Below are 21,303 nucleotides of genomic sequence, written 5' to 3' on the forward strand. Positions count from 1 at the left end.
CAAGCGGGTGTGCTGAAAGGCAGGTAGGACATCGTATCATTGCGTTCGGACAGAATGCAATGATTGGACGAACATTTTTGGTTCCTGAGACTTCCACAGAAATATATATAATTTTTTTTTTATATTTAGACCACTTCTACTATTGATGCTATCAGGATGTGAAGAGAGTTTAAACCAGTAAAAAAAAAATCTCCTACCTTTAAAGTTGGAATGAAACAGAAGTTGCGATAGGCTTTTCCGTATTGTGATGTATAGCCTATCCAAATGAAGCAGCTTCTCTAACAAGAAAAAAAAAATGCAGGGGAGGAGTTGATTTTGTCCACAGGGAACTGATTGGATCCTTAATCATTGTCATTTTCTAATGTGATCTCATATGATTGACAGGTTGTCCCGCCCTCACGACGAAAAACACCTCATCAGAGAAGAGAAGGGATGTCCTTGCAAGTAGGAGGGGAAGGGGGCACATACATTTTTTAAATAATGATTTACACGGATAAATAATTTATAATAAATATTGCATTCCATAAAAAAGAGTTGTCAATTTTGATTTCATAGTGACTTTAACTGCATGTGCTTTAAAAATGATTTGCATAAATAAATAAATAAATAGGTTTATTTAAATATTGATAATGTTTTTAATATTTGTTAATAACCTAGGTATATCTGCACACTAGAACTAGCCTATATTATTTTATTACATCGTTATTATCATAGACTGTTATGTGTTACTATTTTTTTTTAATGTTTTACTTGCTGTCGTATGACATATTGCTCTTTTCAGAATAATCTTTAAAAAAAAAAAATTAAATACGGTCCTGGTAATAAGATAAAAAAGGAGACTGACAGTCACTCAGAATGTGTTTAGTTTTTCATCGGTGGAGGTCGCCAGCTGTACTGTGTCGGGGCTCATCCTCACTTACTTTCTATCTAGAGTGGTTTGACTCAAAGCACAGACGCCCACCTATCCGCTCTCTCCGACTCACTTTCCACCGAGCGCTTCAAAATGGCGGCAGCTTCATCCATCCAGCCGCCGAGCGTGCACGGGATACAGCGGGAAAACTCACCTCACCCGGAGTCCGACAGCCCCGCGAGCCGACAGGAAGAGGACGCAGCATCCGAGGGGATCACCATCCTTAGAGATCTACCGGAACTTGATCCCGAGGAGATCGAGAAACGGCTGGAGAAAACTCGCAGAGAGCTGAGCAACAGGAGGAAGATCCTTATTAAGAACCTGCCACAGGATACAACTAACCAGGTAGAGAGATTTACCTAGGCTACATCAGCCTGACAGGTGAAAGTTTCACTGCTCACTAGTTCATGAGAAAAAGAAACATTTCCAAGGGCTCTTAGCATGAAGTATGTTTGTCAAGATACATGTAACAGCTTATTTCTTATACGTTAACTTACATCTAACGTAAACGGACAGTTTAGCACAGTATATGTAGTGTATATTTTTCAGCCCAAATAAATAAAATGGCAAACACAAATAAGTTCCTAGAAAGTTAAATTAAAACAATTGTTAGTTTGAAACATGGATATTTGGCATCAAAGTAACGGCTGAGTAAACGCAAAATTCCGTTTAAAAGTGACCTTGAAAGATGAATGAATAGAAAAGTGCTAAAACTTTTACGTTATCATCGGAAAAGCTGTAACGTTAGTATAACTGTGCGCGCAACCCAAAACGTTATTTGCCTTAAAATAACAAAATGTATATTGTGAATCACCACTGAAGTGAAACGAAAACACAAAAGCGTAAAATATGCAGTAAAATAACAGCCCGACGGCACCTTTTGATGAACGCGCCGCGCGCTCCGTCTGTATAGCCGCCGAGTTCCGCTGAAAACGAGCTGCACACCGTCTCTATCTGGTTCAGTTTTAAATCAATCTTTTTGTCTTATACCCCTACAACATAAACCTAATACGACTAAAACACCCATTAACATTAACATTTAACTAATTCCGTGTAACTGTTAATACTGCCTGCTACTGAATTTCTTTCGAAATAATTTCAATGTTAACACTCACTACAGTAAGGAGTTTCATTTTAATGAGCCATAATGGTTTGTTTTCTTTTGTTTTGTCAAATTATTGCTAATGATTTGCTGATATACTGATGTCGTTCCTTTTAAAACGGTTATGATATTTAAAATGACGTGTTTACTTATTAATGAAGGAAGCATGCAGCAGCTTTTATTAATTTGCCTGGTTGTGGTTAGACGTTGTCTTGAGGCTTGTTTGCTCATGGAGACAGACAGACTGACTGAGATCCGGCTGAGGGCGTTCAGGCAGGGAGAACAGCACAGCGGTGAGCTGAACTCTGAGTGGGAGATTTTCATATTCAACGAGCTGAGGTAGATGCTGCTGATGGCATTTCCTACAGAGTTTTCCCCACATTATTAATGTCAGTAAACATGCCGATGCCGGATACCTGGCTCCTTGAGGGAGGTGTAATATTTCCCCAGCTTCAGGAGGAGATGAATGCAGTTAATATCCAATTGTTAGTATCTCCTGAACAGATGGCGTCGCACTGTACGTCTGCTCTTCAACAGTGGTCAAAACATGCACTTTCATACAGTTCAGGTTGTCATGAATATCTCATGCAAAAAGCTGGGTTTTTTTATAGGTGAATTCAGGTTGATTGGGACACTTTTTCCAAGTCATCTCAATGGCAAAAAGTGTCCCAATCATCCTGAATTCACCCTATGATTACCGGTAATTGTTTTGATATTGTATTGTATGTAATTTCACATAGTGCATGGTGTATTACAAGCACCTATAACTTGAGACAGCACGACAGTGAGTAACAGTTTGGAGAAGAGTGTCAGGTGCACACCACCGCTGTGATCGGGTCACAGAGTAGCAGCTTATCACTAAGAACACATGTCAGGCAAAGCAGCTCTCTCTCTCTTTCTGTGTCCCTCATTCATACATACACAATCACTCCGCTCCTTATACTGAATAATTTAGGAGCTGGTCGGTCACAGGTTGGGGCCAGATAAATGTCAGAAATCATGTTGATTGGCTCTTTGTCAGGTGACATCTGATGTGCTTCATATTTTGGGTGATCTCACCCCTCCCCACAGATGAGCTCTGTCCACTCTTCCACAGGTTTGTTGTTGGTTTTTAAGTGGGTGTCAGTGGCAGATGTTTAGCACTGGAGAATGGAGGTGCATGTTCACACAATTAACGTGCATGTTCACACAACAATTAAAGGTGCAATGTGTAATATTTCTGAGGATCTATTGACAGAAATGTAATATAAGATCCATAACTACTCAATGAACCGTTATGTTTTTATTACCTTAGAATGAGACATTTATATCTACATAACCGCGGGCACCCCCTTCTATGAAGGTTGACATATTGTGATGTCATGTTTCTACCGTAGCCGACAGCGAACAAACAGCGCTACAGAGCGCGTTTCGTCACTACCTTGAGAGAGAAGCCGCAGAAAGCTAGAAGCTAGCCATAGACACAGTGAGTAGTGACTTTTCCCTTGTCAGTGGTGTAAAATATGTAGGCTAGTTGGATTGTTTCATGTAACTTAGTTCTTCTCCCTCGCTGTGTTATGGCTTTGACAATCAGCTGATTAGTACTATTGACCGTAAAACGGTAACGTTTAGGAGTCACCAACCCGTCAATCGCGGTCGACAAGTCGATCTTGGAAGCATTTTAAGTCGATCGTGAAGAGTTTTCAAAACCAGAGAAAAAAAAACAATATTTTTATTCATTATTATTTATTAATTTGTGTGCAGTAAATGGTGTCTAGGGGATGCGGAGGCGCGCGCGCTGTTACAATCACGTCATTTTTGCCGCGCGCACCTTTGCGCTCATGCGGACCGATGCGGACGCGTCGAGTATAAACAATGCTTTACGCTTTAACCAGCTCAGCCACAGCCCTACAGCATCATAGCTCACAGCTCATATTAGCCAGCTAAACTTTTACTACCCTGTTAGAAAAAATATGTAGTTGGATAGTTTCATGTGGTTCTTCTCCCTCGCTGTATTATGGGTTTGCTATGTGGGGAGAATGTGCTGGTTACATTCGTGAGACAACCAGCTGATTACTATTATTATATTATATATTAAGACTAGGGCTGGGCGATATGGCCCAAAAAAATTATCACGATATATTTTTTTTATATCAGTCGATATCGATAATTATCACGATAAATGTCAAATCATTATTTCTTTCAAGTTTAAAGGCAGATTTTTGCTCCTAAGTGAAAGTTGTAGAAACCAGAGCGTTAATTGTGGTTTTAAACTACTCTTTATTGTCAGAACATATCATGACAAACACTTGCCAAACACAAGAACATTTGCAAAATCTGAGTTGGATCATTCAAACGTGTCATTTTTCCTTAACAAAATAAATATCTTGATAGTAAAAAAATATTTCTTAGTTTCTGCATGTGCTAATTTTTATTTGGTAAAATGTAATATTCTGTTTGAGTATTGTATGTTTCTGTTATGTAATATTGTAAAATGTAATATTCTGTTATAGACTGTTTGAGTTTTATTAAAATTAACCATTGGTCATCCAGCATCATGCATTTAGATCATGATAACCACAGATAAAACCGGGCATAGCCTATAGCACCTCACCATCATGGCAAAATGTTACTTTATGGTTTCTAAGGTATTTGTATGAAAAACTGGAGCCTAAATACATTATTAAATAATGTTATTATATTCGATTAGTCCTTACATTGTCTACATTAATAATATAATACAATTCAATATGTTGTACAATTCATTATCGAACATTTATCGAAGTCTTGATATCGTTTTATCGAGAAAAATTATATCGCGATAACTATCGTTATCGTTTTATCGCCCAGCCCTAATTAAGACCCTTGATCCTCACCTGACTATGGCTTTGTAAACTTTGTCCATGATGTGATTTATAATGGACTGTGGTACTTGGCTTACTCTAGCTATTCTCTGCTGTCTCAGACGACGAAATGTCTGTCCCGTGTTAGCAACCGTAGCTTCTTCAAAAGGAAGGGGTGAGCAGTGGGCTGAGCCATTAGTGCAACCGAATTGCTAGATGCCGCTAAAATCTACACACTGCACCTTTAACAAAAAAACAAATAAAAATAAATTGAAAACATTAAAATGATATATATGTATACAATATGCAAAAGTTTTTGAGTCACCTTTTGAATCACAAATATGGTATTAAACTATTACATTATTTATTTATTTATTACAGTGGTATTTTATATCAAGAGACCATTTATTAATATTGTGAGTTAGTTTTTTTTATTTTCCTTTTTTTTAGTTTTTTTGTCTTTTTTTTAGTTTTTAAAAAGATTAGGTCTATATTTTTATTCATTTTTTCAGTTTTAATCAATTTAGTGCATCAAGTTAAACTAAATGAAAATGAGAAATGTTGCCTTTTTTCAGTTAACATTTATTTTAAGTAATTCAAATGTTTTTTTAATGGTTTAACTAACTATAAGCCTATATTAGCCTATATGTGAAACAAATTAATAATACCCTAATTTAAATAATAATTTAGCCTACTCTCCCCAAGCTGTCTTCTGTCAGTTTTTTAACGTAGGCTAATCCTTGAAACCAGTAGGCCTTTATCACCTACCCCTAAATAAAAATAGATTTCAAATCTGCCAAAAATTTAGGAAATATGTAGTCTTATATGTTTAGAATTGCTAAGGGATCAGATTCAATAGGGTTGTAACATAAGAACCTCAAAACATGGAAAAGACATGTACTTGATGATACCTGTTTTTTGTAGAGTTATAAGCCAAGTATGCCACTTGAAATCACGTGAAATGATTAAAAATGTCTTCAGTATGTAGGTGGTTAACAGTGACAGTCAACAGAGAGCTTACATATCACTTATTTAAAGCTTGAATGATCGGTATTGGCCGATTGTGATGACAAAAATCGGTATTTGGTATCGGCTGCACAAATCCTGATCGAAGCATTCCTACTGTTTACCTAGTGTTGCTCGCTAGAATAAATTGTTTCCTTTCCCCTTCCCCTGGAAGATTTGTTTTTGACTGGTTTCAATTTCTCTCTGTTCTGTCCTGACCTCTCATCACCTTGGCTGTTGAATCGGGTCACCATAAGACAAAGCAACCTCTGCATCTGATAAGAGATTTCATGTCTCACCCCACTATCTGGCTTTCCTGTGTGCAAAAAACCCCCATTAAATTTCATCATGTATGTTTAGTAGGAGACCGCAGCCTGACCAAACTCAGACTAAAATACAGTGAAAGTTGTTAAACTCATCTAAAATGCAATGAAAGTGAAACAATGAAAATCTCAGACAATTAAATCCAGTTTGACAGTTGTTCTGCTGTCCATTATGAAAAGTTTATTGAAAAACATTAAATTAAGTAAAATATATTAATTAAGGTCATAGACATAGTAGATAAAACAACTAAGAAATTTACAGTACCATAATGAGTAAGTATGTTGTAGAAATGTTAAATGCTCCATGAAATTTATGACTAAACATAATTACTAGGAGTCAGAATAAATCTACATGGAAACTAGATGTTTTTCATAATTAATTCCTGAGGTATTGCACACAATCCTGTTAGTTTTCCATCCATGTTTGACATTGCCAGGAACCGGGCTAATATAAAAGCTCGTCCTACCTAGCACCAGTAACCAAGGAGGTGGAGTTTAGTGAAAGATTATCTCATTTAGGGACAATAACAAATTTGTTCTGCACATTGCAGATTGAAAATGAAAAACTAGCATATTTTAAAGCTTTGATCAATGTCACAGACCTACAACACATTCAGAAAAAAATTTACCCATCTTATCGTGGCCATGTCTTCTCGTTCAGTACAAAAATTATACAGAAGTGAGCATATTTAAACTCTCACTGATAAATTCCTCTCTCTTTTAGTTTTAACTTCCCTCTTTTAGTTTTAAATCCTCTTGTTAATGCAGACCATCTTTCAGCATGAACTGTGCTTCATTGGTGAATTTGCGCAGGGACATTAATCAAGGGCAGTAACCTCCATTCGTTCTGTTAGCTTTCAACTGTCCCAGATGTTTAGTTGAATCATAGCGGGCCGATGCTGGTCCTGACATTGTGATCCATATCTAATGGTATCCGGATGCTTACTCAGGCTTTCTGGCCATTTATGGGCCATTACAATGCATGTGTTAAGAGAAAGCCATAACTGAGGCAGACTTCATTGTGTGGAAAGTGTCTTGTTGACTCTGTTTAGAGGGAGGGGGAGGGAATGCCTTGCTCTTTGGCAAAGAAAGTGAATTAGGCTAAATGTTCTTCCATTTACCAAAGTAGTACTTTACAGAATTTGAAGCTGAAAAAAAAAGTAGTTTATACGTACTGTATAGAAGATTAGATGTATGTCTGTGCTGTCTACTCAATTTCAATTGGTTTTCAGACATATCGAAGGCGATGAATATATGAACAGATATGAGTAGTATTCAAGTAAATTCAAATACTCATATTACTACTCATATTGGTATTTCTCTTCTCATTTAATCACAATCATGTTACTTACTTTCTTCTGTGGAACACAAAAAGAGAAGTTTTGAAGAATATCCAAGCTGTTATTGTCTCTAAAGTGAAATGTAGGAATCTGGGGCTGGGCCTGTCAACCTCCTGAACGATCAAAAAATAAACAAAACCATAAAAGTATAATTAAAGGGTTAGTTCACCCCAAAATGAACATTCTGTCATCATTTACTCACTCTCATGTCTTTCCAAACCCATAGAACATTTATTCATCTTCAAATGACATATATTTTTTAATGAAACCTGAGAGTTCTGTCATGTAAACCAAACTTTGAGGATTCAAAAAGGTCAAAAACTTTGTAAATGTAGCTTAATATAGGATTCAAGCGGTTTAACCTAGTCTTCTGAAGAGACACGATTGTAGAGCTGTCACTAACGATTATTTAGATAATCGAGTAGTCAGTCGATTATTTTGACGATTAATCGAGTACTCAGGTCTATTTTTACTACCACAAAAAATATCAAAGAAAAGACCGCTCTCGTCTTCAAATACATAAATAACAACGAGGCAATAATATTTGGTTCAAATAAAGTATTAACAAGAAGTAGGCCTAAACAAATGGTTTTATAGAACAAAGCTGTTAAAATACAATAAATAAACCATCATCTAATGTACATTATGCATGATAGCAAATGCCTGCAGAGGGCATCCTGTTGTTGTTACACTTTACTGCAGATCAAATCCTTGTTTAATATTGGCCAAGTTTTGACAAACCACGTTTTGTCACAAAAAATCACGCGATAAAACGAACCGGAAATGACGCGAAACAGCACGCGCGCCAATACCCAGCGAAGAAGACGAAGAAGAACACAACACGCAAACGTGCCTTGCTCTGATTGGCTGTAGCTCATGACATCACGTGAGCTTGAGTCGTGCGACAGCTCTGGATATCTAGCATGCTAGATATTTTTCTGGACTCGGCGACGCGTCTGCGAGCGTCTTTGATGCGTTGTTGGCTCTTTCATACTAACAGATTGGCGAGCGTTCATCGCCCGCTAATCTCCCGCGATTTGCACGCGATAACACCCTGACCTGTTGGCGAGCTCAACGATTTGCAAATCGGGCTTAAAATCATGTAGTGTGAACTAGGCTTAAAGGGATTTGGTGTTGGAAAATTTTTTAGGATGGGAGAATTTTTTTTTCCAAATCTTCTGCGTTCCCTCGCAAAGATATTTGCGTTCCCAAAACTTTTGTGTTCCCTGGCAAAGATATTTGCGTTCCCACGCAAAGCCTGTTGGGAGCTCGGACAGACACTTCCTGTTTAATGTCCCGCTGGCAGTGTTTCAGAGCTCCGTACGTTAATGGAGCGTTTCATAGTGTTTGAACTTGGACTCAAATATAAAGAAATGCGGTCAGTGCTTAACTCAAGATGTTCAGTGAAGTTGGCAATATATTCACATAAGCTATTTGAACTTCCGGGATCAATATTCTTGAGCTAAGAAGAACACAAACGACACCTATTTACAATCACAGTAACCTAGACAACGAGCTGCAACCCAATTCTCCTCAAAACGAGCGATTCTGCGATTCCGTCCGTGTTTTCTGCATCGCGGAAATCACAGGGCCCTATTATATTAAGGTGTTTTGCAACTTCAGTGTAGTTATTTATTGCTACTTCAGCAAAGTCTGCTGCTGCCCTTTGAGAGACAACTGATGCGTGATCAGTGAAGCAGCTCCAGTCAGCAAGTGCTTTCGGTGTGAGAGTGCAAAACCTTCATTGCCTTCAGCTTTCCGCGTTGATTGGCCGGACTCGTGACTCCCAACAAATCAGATGGGCGGGGACATTGGTCTAGTCTACAGAGTGGTGAGTTCCGACAGAGGTGGCTGCGTCAGAGCCAAATATAGCGCATTTACATTTTTTATTTTTATTTTATGGGCAAATCGGTTTTGAAAATGGCCGATACCGATAACCATAAAAATGCTTAATATCGGCGCTGATAATCGGCCGACCCCTAAAAAGGAGATTATCAATCACTGATCAGAGTTTTGAATTGATCCATCATGGAGATGAACAGTTCTTTCTTAAAGGGATAGTTCACCCAAAAATGAAATTTCTGTCATTAATTACTTGCTTTCATGTCGTTCCAAATCCGTTAGACCTTCGTTCATCTTCGGAACACAAATTAAGATATTTTTGGACTTTCTGACCCCCCTATAGATTGCAACGTTATTACCACTCTCAAGGCAGTAAAGGTAGTAAAGATATCGTTTCATTCATTTGTGTTCCAAAGATGAACGAAGGTCTTGCGGGTTTGGAACGACATGAGGGTGTGTAATCAATGACAGAATTTTCATTTTTTGGCTGAACTAACACTTGAACTATTATATTCACAAGTTGCTAGACAGAATCATGAAACTGGTCTAATGACACACTTTTTAGGAATCTTAACGGCTAAGATCACTTAACTTATGATCAACATGAAATTCACAATTTTAGCTCCTCAGTAAAATCATTGTGAAAGTCCGATAGACCGCCAGCTTTACATGAAAGTACACGTCGCAGTGAACAGTAACTCAGCGTAGCACACATTAACAGCCCCACACTGTTTCTGTATGGCGTGTCCCCTGCCGAATTCTAGAAGTCCCTTTGTCATAATTCAAGTGTGTCCTTCTGTATGTTCCTTTGACCTGCTAGAGAAAACACATAGCCAGTGTGGGCACCTCTGGTTTATCTCTCTTTACACATGTTCGAGATGTGACAGCAGGGCCTGCTGTGTGCATAAAAGGGAAGAGGAAGAGATTTATGAGACAGCGTTTGTGTGTGTTTATCTGATGGATAACAGTGGACACTTGTTTCTTTGTGTGGCTGCAGTTGGGAACCCTATTTTCATGGCCACACCTTAATTGTATCGATTTTCATAATGATAAATGAACATTTGTTTGTATGGTGCCCTATATATCCGGATGATCACTCACTGGATTTATTATTACGGAATCTCTTGAGTTTTTAATGATATTTCTCTGATGATATTTTTAAATGCGTTTCACCAGAAAAAAAAAAACGTTTATGCCCTTTATTTGATTTTAGAAAATGAAGAAACCCTTCTGAAAGAGATATTTTATGTCTCAGACTCTCTTTAAATGATGGCTGGAGGCCAAATGCGACATTACTCGCACAATGTGCCAACATTATTTCCTCTTGAATCCTCACACAAATGAAATCATCAGCCCTATACGATATATATGCATGCAAGATAAATTATTGCCCTATAAAGTTAACACCTTGTTAAACCAGTTATGCATCTTTTCAAATCCCTAGTATGAGGTTATATATTATTTAGGCATATTTTGTTTAAATTTCGACTGCAATAGTGTTCCAACTTTTTAGACTGATTCCTCACTACAGACAGACTATAGTGCATTATTGTAGTGGATCAGTGTACTATGTAGTGTGTTTTGGTGACGTAATAGTGTTTTTTAAAATGTGCATTGTATAGTGTATAAATATAGAGTGTAATAACGGTCTATCCCTGCCACAATGTATTTTATTTTATGCTATTATTTTAGTATATAGCTTATTCACAACTTGAGCTCTTGCTCCACTCCGGGTTTTCCATTTACTCACCAGTAAATGAAAAAGGAACAACGCTCAGCCAATTAAATGTGCAAGTAATTAAACTGTTTTATAATATAATTTAATTTGTATAGCGAAAAACAAACACAGTTTTATTCTCTCACTCTTTATTTATACATAATCTACATACAGTGTAGAATTAATTTTCTCTCTTTTTCATTCCCCCCAGGAGGTCCATGAAATTCTGAGAGAGTACGAACTCAAATACTGTTTTGTGGACCGGAACAAAGGAACAGGTAATTGGCCTCCTTCAGTCATCCTTCTGCTCTCATGTTTCTAATGGTTCTTTTCCATCTCAGCCATCAGAATCCAGACCTCTCAAAAAAAACAAAAAACAACCCCACCACACATTTGCCTACTTAGCGCACCTGAGATGTTAATTTCCTGTGGTGGTGAATGAGCACTTACAGAGAATCGTCTTGATGGAGAGTCTCAGCTCTCTAACTGCAGAAATGTTGCCTGTTCCTTTGAAGTAAAGTGAAGCTTTGAGGTTATTTGAGTTTGTACATTCTGTCACAGTACTGATTTGTCCATTTCTATTTCTGTACCATATTAAATATTGAATCAAATGAGCAGGTGCATTTTAGATTTCACATATAATTTTAACTTCATAATAATATAAATGAATCAAATGTAATATTTTAACTTCAGTCCATCACTTACAATGATGATCTAATACATCACAAAGAGCTGCTATTTCAACTGCGTTTCAGACAATTGGAAAGCTCAGGTTTACTTCCAAAACAAACCAAGCTTGTCATTTTCAACCATGCAGAAAAATCATTTTATGCCTAACATATGGTAAAAAGATAAATAAAGGATGATAAACAAAAATCTTTTGAAGTCAAGCATAACCTGTATTTCATTGTTTCAGTTAAAGTAATTAGAGGAAACAGCTTAAAAAGAGGAAAGGCTTGTTCACTTGGAACTGGTACTGATAGTTCATAGGTTTGAAGTGTCACGGATAGTCTGAACAAAGCGCACGACAGGAATAATCCAGGAAACAGTCTTTAATTCAAATATACTCAGGAAAACTCAGGGAAACTGATTCACAACACCTCAACATTGACGAGACAGGACAAGGACTGCAAGAACACAGGGAGTATAAATACTAGAACAAATGAGGGAACTTATAAGCGAATTAATTGGATGACAGGCGTAATGAATCAAACAGACACAGACTAGGGGCCTATACCGTGAAGCCGGTTTAAGTGGATAGCTGGGTATGTTTCAGTTTAGTTTAAAGGGGTCATATGATGGTTCTAAAAAGAACATTATTTTGTATATTTGGTTTAATGCAATGTGTTTACGTGGTTTTAGGTTAAAAAAGTCATTATTTTACACACTCCTCTATTTTACATACTCCTCTATTCCCGATTTTTAAAGATTGTTCTGAAAAGCGCGGTGTGCTCTGATTGGCTAGCGATCCAGTGCATTGTGATTGGCCCAAAAACCTTAAGCGTGTGACGGAAATGTCACGCCCCTTACCATATTTGGAACATCAGCTCCCAAAGCGATAACGTCGGTACTACCTTATCAATTCGAGTCCGAATCTGAACCGGAACATGCAGATGGCCAAGGTGATCGATCAACTTTGCCAGCGCGACTGGAGCAGAACGTAGCATAATTACTGATTATAATGACTTACTGTCTTTTTGTGCGTCGCGCTACGAGTGTGAGAACACTATGTAAACATAAAACTATGTCTGCATTTGTGATCATAGAAACGACAAGCAAGCGCTACTCTATACTGCTCAAAACTCGCGTTTGAATAGTAGTCAGTAGCAAATTCTTAAAATATGAAAACATACTTACAGGCTGTGTCTTTGAGTCAGAAGCGCCAGAATGTACCTGCAAGAATCAGCCTTTGTGCACAACACCAGCCTTGTACTCTTGCAGGTTCTGGAAACAGTTCTCCGAAAAATGTGTAGCACACAGTCGAAACTTTTAGTTGTACTGTTCTGGAACAGTGTTGTAAATAAAGCTTAAGCACTGTTTTCTAAATAAAGCTTAAGCACTGTTTTCTAATTGTGTTCTTTTTTGGAAGGCCAAACAAAGTAGTTTGGCTTTCGCAAGGAAAAACACAGCGTCTCCACGACGTGGCGGCGCCGGCGGCTTCAATAATACAGCGAAAATAAAAGTTATGCCTTCTTTCTTTGCGTATACATTTGGGCGGTGTTATGAAACTCTGCCTCCACACAGTGACGCAGATTTGTGGGGGCGTGTTTGAATGAAGCATTTTAGGAAGGTGTGGCTTAGCCTTAACATTTATAAAGAATATCTCTTTAGGTTCGACACTTTGAGCTTTGTAACTCTGTAGATCTTATACATGCACAAACAGCTACATAACACACTAAAGAAAAAGGAAAAAAAGAAATCGCATCATATGACCTCTTTAAGCCAACCCTGGGTTTTAGGCACCATGAAAGTGGCTCGGCTTTTAGCGGTGTTCATCGCCGTAGTAATTTATACTCCACGGCTAACCTTCTCCGGGGCAGGTTATGTTCCGACTAAGAGATTTCTAACCGAAATTGAACCAATCAGCTGTGAGTAAAGTGACACGTGTCTGATGCAATAAAGTCACTCACCCAGTTTCTTTTGCTATTTCAACTCATGGTATAGCATCTACAGCATAATGGTACAAAGCCTGATTGAATTGGTTCGGTTTTGTTAACTTGAAACTAATCCTGTAACCCTGAATTTGTTCAACTACCATCATGGTCAACTGACAGGATATTGGTAAACAGGAGTCAGGACAGAACCAAAATGCGACAACATTCACACTCCTCTAGACCTTGAAAATGTAAGCAAACGGCACGTGCGCATACCTTTTACTGCCTAAATTGGGCACAACCTTTACCGTGTCAGTTCAGGAAACAGGGTGTAGTATATGTTTAGTCCTGTTCATGGGGTGCGAACAATGTACCTTTACTTTGGGCATAGATTGAATCGAAAAGCAAGTCAAATAACACATGTAAAATCGTTTTTAAATCTTTCAATTACTGCAATTATGAAAATTGCTCCTCTAAATGCAACAATTCTTTCTGAATGTTGTTGTGATGGGAACAATAAACCTTTTATCAAAATTCAGTGCAGGATTGTAGACGCAAACCTGGGCAAATTTTCAACATTCTCACATTTAGACCTGCTATGATATTTGTAGAGCTAACAGCATCTTGCAGAGTGCTACAAGCAACTTGCTTTGAAATGTTGTTGAAAAATCAGCTCTCATGTCTTATTTATTTATTAAATGTGGAAGTAAGAATTAAAAATTTCTAGCATCATTTGGCTTATCTTCATGTCAGTATGAAAAACCATGAATGATCAAAGCTCAAATGTTTCAGTGTAATGGGGTTCATAAGAGGTGAAATCTATTCTGAGTTGCACAAAGGGATGTAGCCAAGAAAGATGTGTTCCTGGATCAACATTCTTTGTTGGTCCAGGAAAAGTATTTCTGTGATTGGTCATCCCTTCCTTTGAAATTCGAGATACATTTTTGGTTGACATTGTTCAAGTCCCTAACACTACAATCTGATTAGTCAATAGGAACTTTTTTACTAGTTTTAATTTTTTAATTTTCATGAACAATATATATGTTAATTTAAATATAGTAAGCAACACATGCTGCAATTAAATGTTTTATTTCATATAATATTTACTAAAATAGAAGTAAATAACACTTTAAAATAAGGTCCCATTATTTAATTTTTTAATGCATTTACTAACATTAACTAAAAACGAGCAATACATTTGTTACAGTATTTATTATCATTCGTTAATGTTGGTTAATAAAAATAAAACTATTGCCTAGTTCCTGTTAGCTCAGGTCCATTAAGTAATATTAACAGATACAACTTTTGATTTTAATAATGTATTAGTATGTTGAAATTAACATTTAACTAAGATTAATAAATGATTTAGAAGAATTTTAAATTGTTAGTTCATGTTAACTAATGTAGTTAACTAGTTGTAAAGTGTTACCAATGAATCAATATGGATAAAATCATTTGAATTAAATTTTTTGACTGAAATCCGCGTTTTGAACTAATCAATTTAATGATTCAATCAACAAAACTTTGAAAATATCGAGGTATATTTTTGTCAATTTTGCACACCCTAATGTACGGTATTAATTTTGATTTATTTAGGTCTTTAAAAGGTCTTAAAAAGCCTTAAATTTGAATTTAAAAAGTGTGCAGCAACCCTGGTCCCAGCACTATCGATATAAAAGTCCATTTCCAACACTTATCAGAAAAACCTATTGGGAATTAGAAAAAAATAATAAATAAAATAAAAAAGGTCCCACTTTATATTAAGTGGATTTAACTAGTATGTACTAACATTGAAATTAATAATTTGATACAATGGATTTATTGTGTACATGCATGTTTTTACATTGAATTTATATTTTAAAAATACCTGCGTGTAATTACAGCTGTTGACCCTTCCCTTACACCTTAAAGGAGAACTCCGGTCAATTTTAACATTGAGCTCATTTTTTTGTACATTTGGAGTGCTGTCAGTACAGACAAAAACGACAAAAATCGGTGTTGCCTACACCGTGTTATCCTCTTTTTAAAATTCGCACCCTGTTGACTTCAATGGGGCAAGTTCTAAACCTGCTTTTAGCCTCTTAACAACCTTAATGTGTCATTACAAGTGCACAGCCATGTGAGTGGTGTTATTAAGAGTGACCACGGTCAATCTGACTGCAGTAGATGTGCAAGATATTAATAAAAATGATGTTAATTCAGCCAGCTCACATACCTGTATTTACTTCCTGTTTTCGTTCGAAGTCCACAGTAGTCGATTGTCGAGTTCGCGCGCGCGATCATTGGTAACTAATATAACTAATGATCGTGCGCGCGAACTCGACAATCGACTACTGTGGACTTCGAACGAAAACAGGAAGTAAATACAGGTATGTGAGCTGGCTGAATTAACATCATTTTTATTAATATCTTGCACATCTACTGCAGTCAGATTGACCGTGGTCACTCTTAATAACACCACTCACATGGCTGTGCACTTGTAATGACACATTAAGGTTGTTAAGAGGCTAAAAGCAGGTTTAGAACTTGCCCCATTGAAGTCAACAGGGTGCGAATTTTAAAAAGAGGATAACACGGTGTAGGCAACACTGATTTTTGTCGTTTTTGTCTGTACTGACAGCACTCCAAATGTACAAAAAAATGAGCTCAATGTTAAAATTGACCGGAGTTCTCCTTTAACCCACCCTTAAACCTACCCATACCACCACATCTGTCCCTAACTAACCATACCCGTATCCCACCTCAATAGCATCAAAAGTGTTTTACAATACAACATGAACACAATAAGTACATTGTACTTATTTTTTGATGTAAGTACATAGTAGTTTAGGCCACTTAATATAAAGTGGGACCAAAAAAAATATATATATACAGTATATATATGTATATCAGCTATATATATATCAACATATCTCTCAGCCGTAGCCAATCCACGTGTGCCCACTTTCGGAATGAACCTCAGCTGCACGATTACTGTGATGACAGCTGCATATTTCACACACGGGTATTTTGCACAGTCCAGTACTAAACCTAAGGCTGATTATCAACCTGTACCTTCATGTAATACCGGGATTCTGGCCTGCTAAATGTCGTCAGTGCCTAAAACCCCTGGCAGCATGGCAAACATTCCCACATGCTCTAATTAGCAGTATCTAGGGATAAAGGTGAAACACCATGATGATCTCATCTTCCAGCCGCTCGGGGCTTGTCACCTCCTGCCAGCACCCCAGCAGAGGCTCTGATGTCAAGGATCAGAGTCCAGCGTGCCTGCAGGAGCTGGAACGCTACTTTTGCACTTAAATACTTGCCTGAAACTAGTTGAACAATTTAAAAATGACTGATTCACATGTGACCTGCTCTTTCGATTTGAGTTGAGTTTATGTTGAAGAGGAGAAGTGGAGAGTAAAAAAGAAATGAGGAAATATTGATAAAGACTGCGAGGAGCGAAAGTAATCAGAGATGTGAGAACGAATGACAGCTTGTATGATGTGGAAGATGAGGGAAAAAAAGAAATCCTACAGAAAATAATTTTTTGTCTCATCTGGCGTACAGCCCGGAATTGAAATATGCTCTGATATTCCCAATGCTGGAGGCTTACAGTAAGGGAATTACACACCTCCCCCTTCTTGCTCATGTTATAGTTGCATCGTACTGCATTATGAATGTTCCTAGGCTAAATGATCTCCACATATGCTTTTAAGGCCTGCCAGGGAAGAGCAGCCTTTCAAAACAAAAAATAGTGACAATAGTGGGAAGCTCTCATTTCAAACAACCCGTTCTTAGATGCACAAGTCTGCTTTGTTACTGATGTCAGAGATGTCACGTCCGACATGGCTAAATCTTTGTAAGGTCTTTTCAATCTACCGTCAATGAGTATGAAGTGAAGTAACTTTAAAGTGTGTCTTGGGAAGAATATTGGAGCAGCGTTATTTTAGTATCATTAAAGGGTTAGTTTACCCCAAAATTAAAATTCTGTTATCATTTACTTACCCTCATGTCGTTCCAATCCAAACCCGTAAGACTTTCATTCATCTTTGAAGATATTTGAATGAAATCCAAGAGCTTTCTGTCCCTCCATTGACAGTCCACGCAACTACCATTTTGTCGCCTCTAAAAGTTCATAAAGAGATCGTAAAAGTTCAAACATTTTTTTAATATTTTATTTCATGTTTATTCTATTTCAAAAATCTTTTTATGGTTTTGTTTTAGTTAACTATAATAACCCCTTATATGGAGGTCCTCTATGCTCAGACTCATGTTATTAACCTACCAAAAACAAAAAGTTATATAACATCACCATGACAAGCTCAGTTGAATAAAATCAGCTCAGATTTGCTTCCACACTCTGTACTTTTATTCCTGAAGCCTCTTTAGGGAGGTTAAAAACCACTCATGCCTTTAAATGCCAAACAAGGCTGGTGGACAGCTTTCTCCTTTAGCAGCTGCAAGCCCTCCAGCTTTATAAATGTTTGGATTCTCTGGAAAGGGAAGCAGCTCTTCTTCAGAGTGGTATTTTTCAGTCTGTGGAATGCTGATGATATAAATTAGTAACTTTTTCCCCTTGATATAGATGATGATACACATCTTATAAAGATCTGCAGGTGTGTTGTGTTCAAGGGCTTTTTCAAGGGCTGTAAGTAGCATGAAGCAAAGATGACAACAGGTTGCGTAGTTCAAGAGTTGCATACGTCAGCCGAGTAACTGCCATGCAGGAGAATGGATGATCACTGAGAGCTATCTCCGGGTATATTAGACATCTTTGGGTGGCTCAAACATACAGAGCAATGTTTTGATAGCGTCACAGAGCCAGCGTGTTTACACTCTTTGATTAAGTCAACATACGAATCACTCAAGTTTTTAAATTATAGCAGTGTTTCCTCTAGGATTTTTTCCAACTATGGTGGCAGGCCCATTTCCCCAGGGGGAGGGGGCGTGGCCCATGAGTGATATTTCCATTGGCCATGCCCGCCCCCTTGCCCCAGGTGTTTAAACCTCCCCTAAGTATTATAATATGAAAGGCTCCAATAAGAGCGGCAAAGCGATGAATGATGTACTTGAAGCAACGCGAAATCACAGCGTGCAGCGCTTCAAATTGAAAATTTCTAAGCACAAAGCGAAGAGATTATATCTATCTATGCTTAGTGTATTCTATCTATGCAACAGCTTATTGAGCCTTTTCTCAGTTTTAAATTTCAGTTACAGTGCGCATGAAGAACAATTCATAGCGCTCTCTACTCCAGTGCTGTAATCTAACAGACACCCGGGAGAAAGGAATATGATTTAGAAAGCGCGATAAACTAGAATGTATATACTAGACAGGGCTGCATTAAGACTATCAGAGGCCCCTGGGCTTTACCCTTTTGATGGGCCCTTCATGAACCAGAACTATTACCTACATTCACTCAATCTTCTTAATCAGAAAGCGCAAGTTATCAGCCTTTTATTTCGCAGGAATAAATGTCATTAACAAAACATCCGAACCTACGGTCTGTTATATAAAATATAAATATCACTGCATGAACTACATATTGGCACATAGTCCGCACTATTTGCACAGGATACTTGCAGTACTTAGAACTACTGCCTACATCAGCTCCATCTTCCTATCAAATCAGCCTTTTGTTATCCAGAAGAAAATGCAATAAAACATTCACAAAATTTCACTTACAGTAGAGGGAACATGTTCTGTTCTCTTAGTTTTGTTGTGACCATGACATATTAACTTGTGGGAAAGTGCTGTTGTGGCCACAAGATCATTTTGTCGAGGTAACGACATCAATGTGAGAGATCCCATGAGGGAATAAAGCGTGGCATTAGAGGATTCATCCTCATGGTCAGGTCCTGCTTCCCTGAAGACTTATCATCCACTGCATTGTGAAGTGAAACTCTGGAGGCCACATACATTTTCAGGGTGGAAGGGGAAAGTCGACCCTCCAACCTGTCCTGCAGGAAGGAAAGCACTGACCCGACTGCACATATCTGTGCGTCTTCCTTTCGGGAAGCACACCAGTTAGCGAACAGACTCCAATTGAAAGCAGTATCTATCACTGCTGGTGATAGCTCACTCAAGTCTTCCGCGTCCCGTCCAGGGGCCAGATGTGGAGGTTCCAGAGGTCTAGGCCCAGGTGCCAGATTGTACCAGGTGCCAAAACACCAACAGGACCGGTTCTTCATCCTCCCTGACTTTGCACAACGTCTGTGCAAAACCAGTTCTTTTACCCTTGCACTGCAAACAAGCAGAGACGGTCTTCAAAATATGTGCAGCACTTCGTTCACGATTTATGCGGGTGGAGCTACTGTATGAGGTTTTGCCAACAGTTTGAGGATCCACTGGAATTAGTATGTTTAGTCACAAGCTCTAGTATAAAGCTATTTAGTATAAAGTTCTAATCAAGCTCAAATCAAGTTTTCAAAGGAAATGCATGATTCATGATCGTTTTTATCAGTAATAATCCTGCATAGGTTTATTGTTTTAGTTTTTGTATTTCTGCACTGAGAGCTGCTGTCTTTATTGCACTCAGGAGTGATGTGGAAGAATAGACTTACAGCAGTTAGAGAAAAGTGCAGAGAAAAAAGTAATACAAGAAAACCTACATACTAGTGCATTTAATTGAATTGTCAGTGTCTGGGAAGACCATTAGGGATTCCTCTGTCTCTCTCTCTCCCTCCCGTTTATATGACTGCATATCTTTTCTAGTAAAATAACGCTTGTTAATTCTACTTTGTGTTCTTATTTTTTGCTTCTAATAGAGGTGGTAAGAGTGCCTTGTAAAGCTGTTTTTCCCTGTAATTACAAAACAACAGACCCCTCGTAGAGGGATTTGCTCCGGGCTGTTGCTTCATCTCTTTAGGTAATGAGGAATATTTATCTTCCATCTCCTATGCAAAGTTTATTCAAGATCTGCATCACCGAGCTCAACAAATTGTCTCCGCGGTTTGAAAGCAGTTGTTAATGGCTGCGCATTACGAAACAAAGCCTGTTAATTTAACACTTAGAACCCACCGTCAGCCGCACTGGATTTTCCCATCCTCTATAGTTATACAGTAGAAGTAAAAAAGCTCACTTGTTTCAATAGGGGCATCCATTACGTGATGGAATTCTGAAGGAATGTGTGGTGTCCCGGACAGGCAGCAGAATGACAATGGGATGCGGTGGGTAGGGGAAAAGTTAAACAATGGGATTTTTGTTTAAACTGCACTGTCCTATAATGAAGACACATACGGATCAAAAGAGCTTACGCTGATTCGGCTCGAACCACACCGGCTCAATAGGCCTAGTTAACATTGATGCAAAACTATATAAATAATTGCTATATTTTGGAATTTGCAAGTAACGTACCATTTGAATAATTTGACCTTCTCTGAAGAAAACAAAAAACAAAACGCATAGCAATGTTTTGATAGGGCCAAAGAGCCACAGTGTTTATATTTTTCAGGGAATTATCCTAAGATAGGCTTACTTATAGTTGTCTCTGCGAGTTAAGCATGGATAGGAAAAACATCTAAAAAATTACACACATTTCCTTTGACATCAGTCATTTGCATTAAATGCATTTTGGAGAACTGAGAATTTAAAATGCGTACTGGTAATCAAGCACAAAACTGGCTTTTCTCTCTCAGGACCTTTGATATGATGTAGTGTAGTCAT

General features: G+C 37.9%; 1 protein-coding gene across 1 annotated transcript in view; it reads left to right on the top strand.

Annotated features, from left to right (window-relative positions):
* The first annotated feature begins 919 nt into the window (after positions 1-919).
* The window catches only part of raver2 (ribonucleoprotein, PTB-binding 2), an 89,353-nt gene continuing 68,969 nt past the window's right edge, over positions 920-21,303 (top strand). Inside the window, exons 1-2 of the mRNA XM_056258830.1 lie at positions 920-1,255; positions 11,273-11,339. Coding sequence (XP_056114805.1) covers positions 1,004-1,255; positions 11,273-11,339 — 319 coding nt within the window. The 5' untranslated portion in view covers positions 920-1,003. The remainder of the gene's footprint in view (positions 1,256-11,272; positions 11,340-21,303) is intronic.

Source organism: Rhinichthys klamathensis, unplaced genomic scaffold (genome assembly GCF_029890125.1).
Source record: "Rhinichthys klamathensis goyatoka isolate OS25496 unplaced genomic scaffold, OSU_Roscu_1.1 h1tg000160l_1, whole genome shotgun sequence".
NCBI classification, from domain to species: domain Eukaryota; kingdom Metazoa; phylum Chordata; class Actinopteri; order Cypriniformes; family Leuciscidae; genus Rhinichthys; species Rhinichthys klamathensis.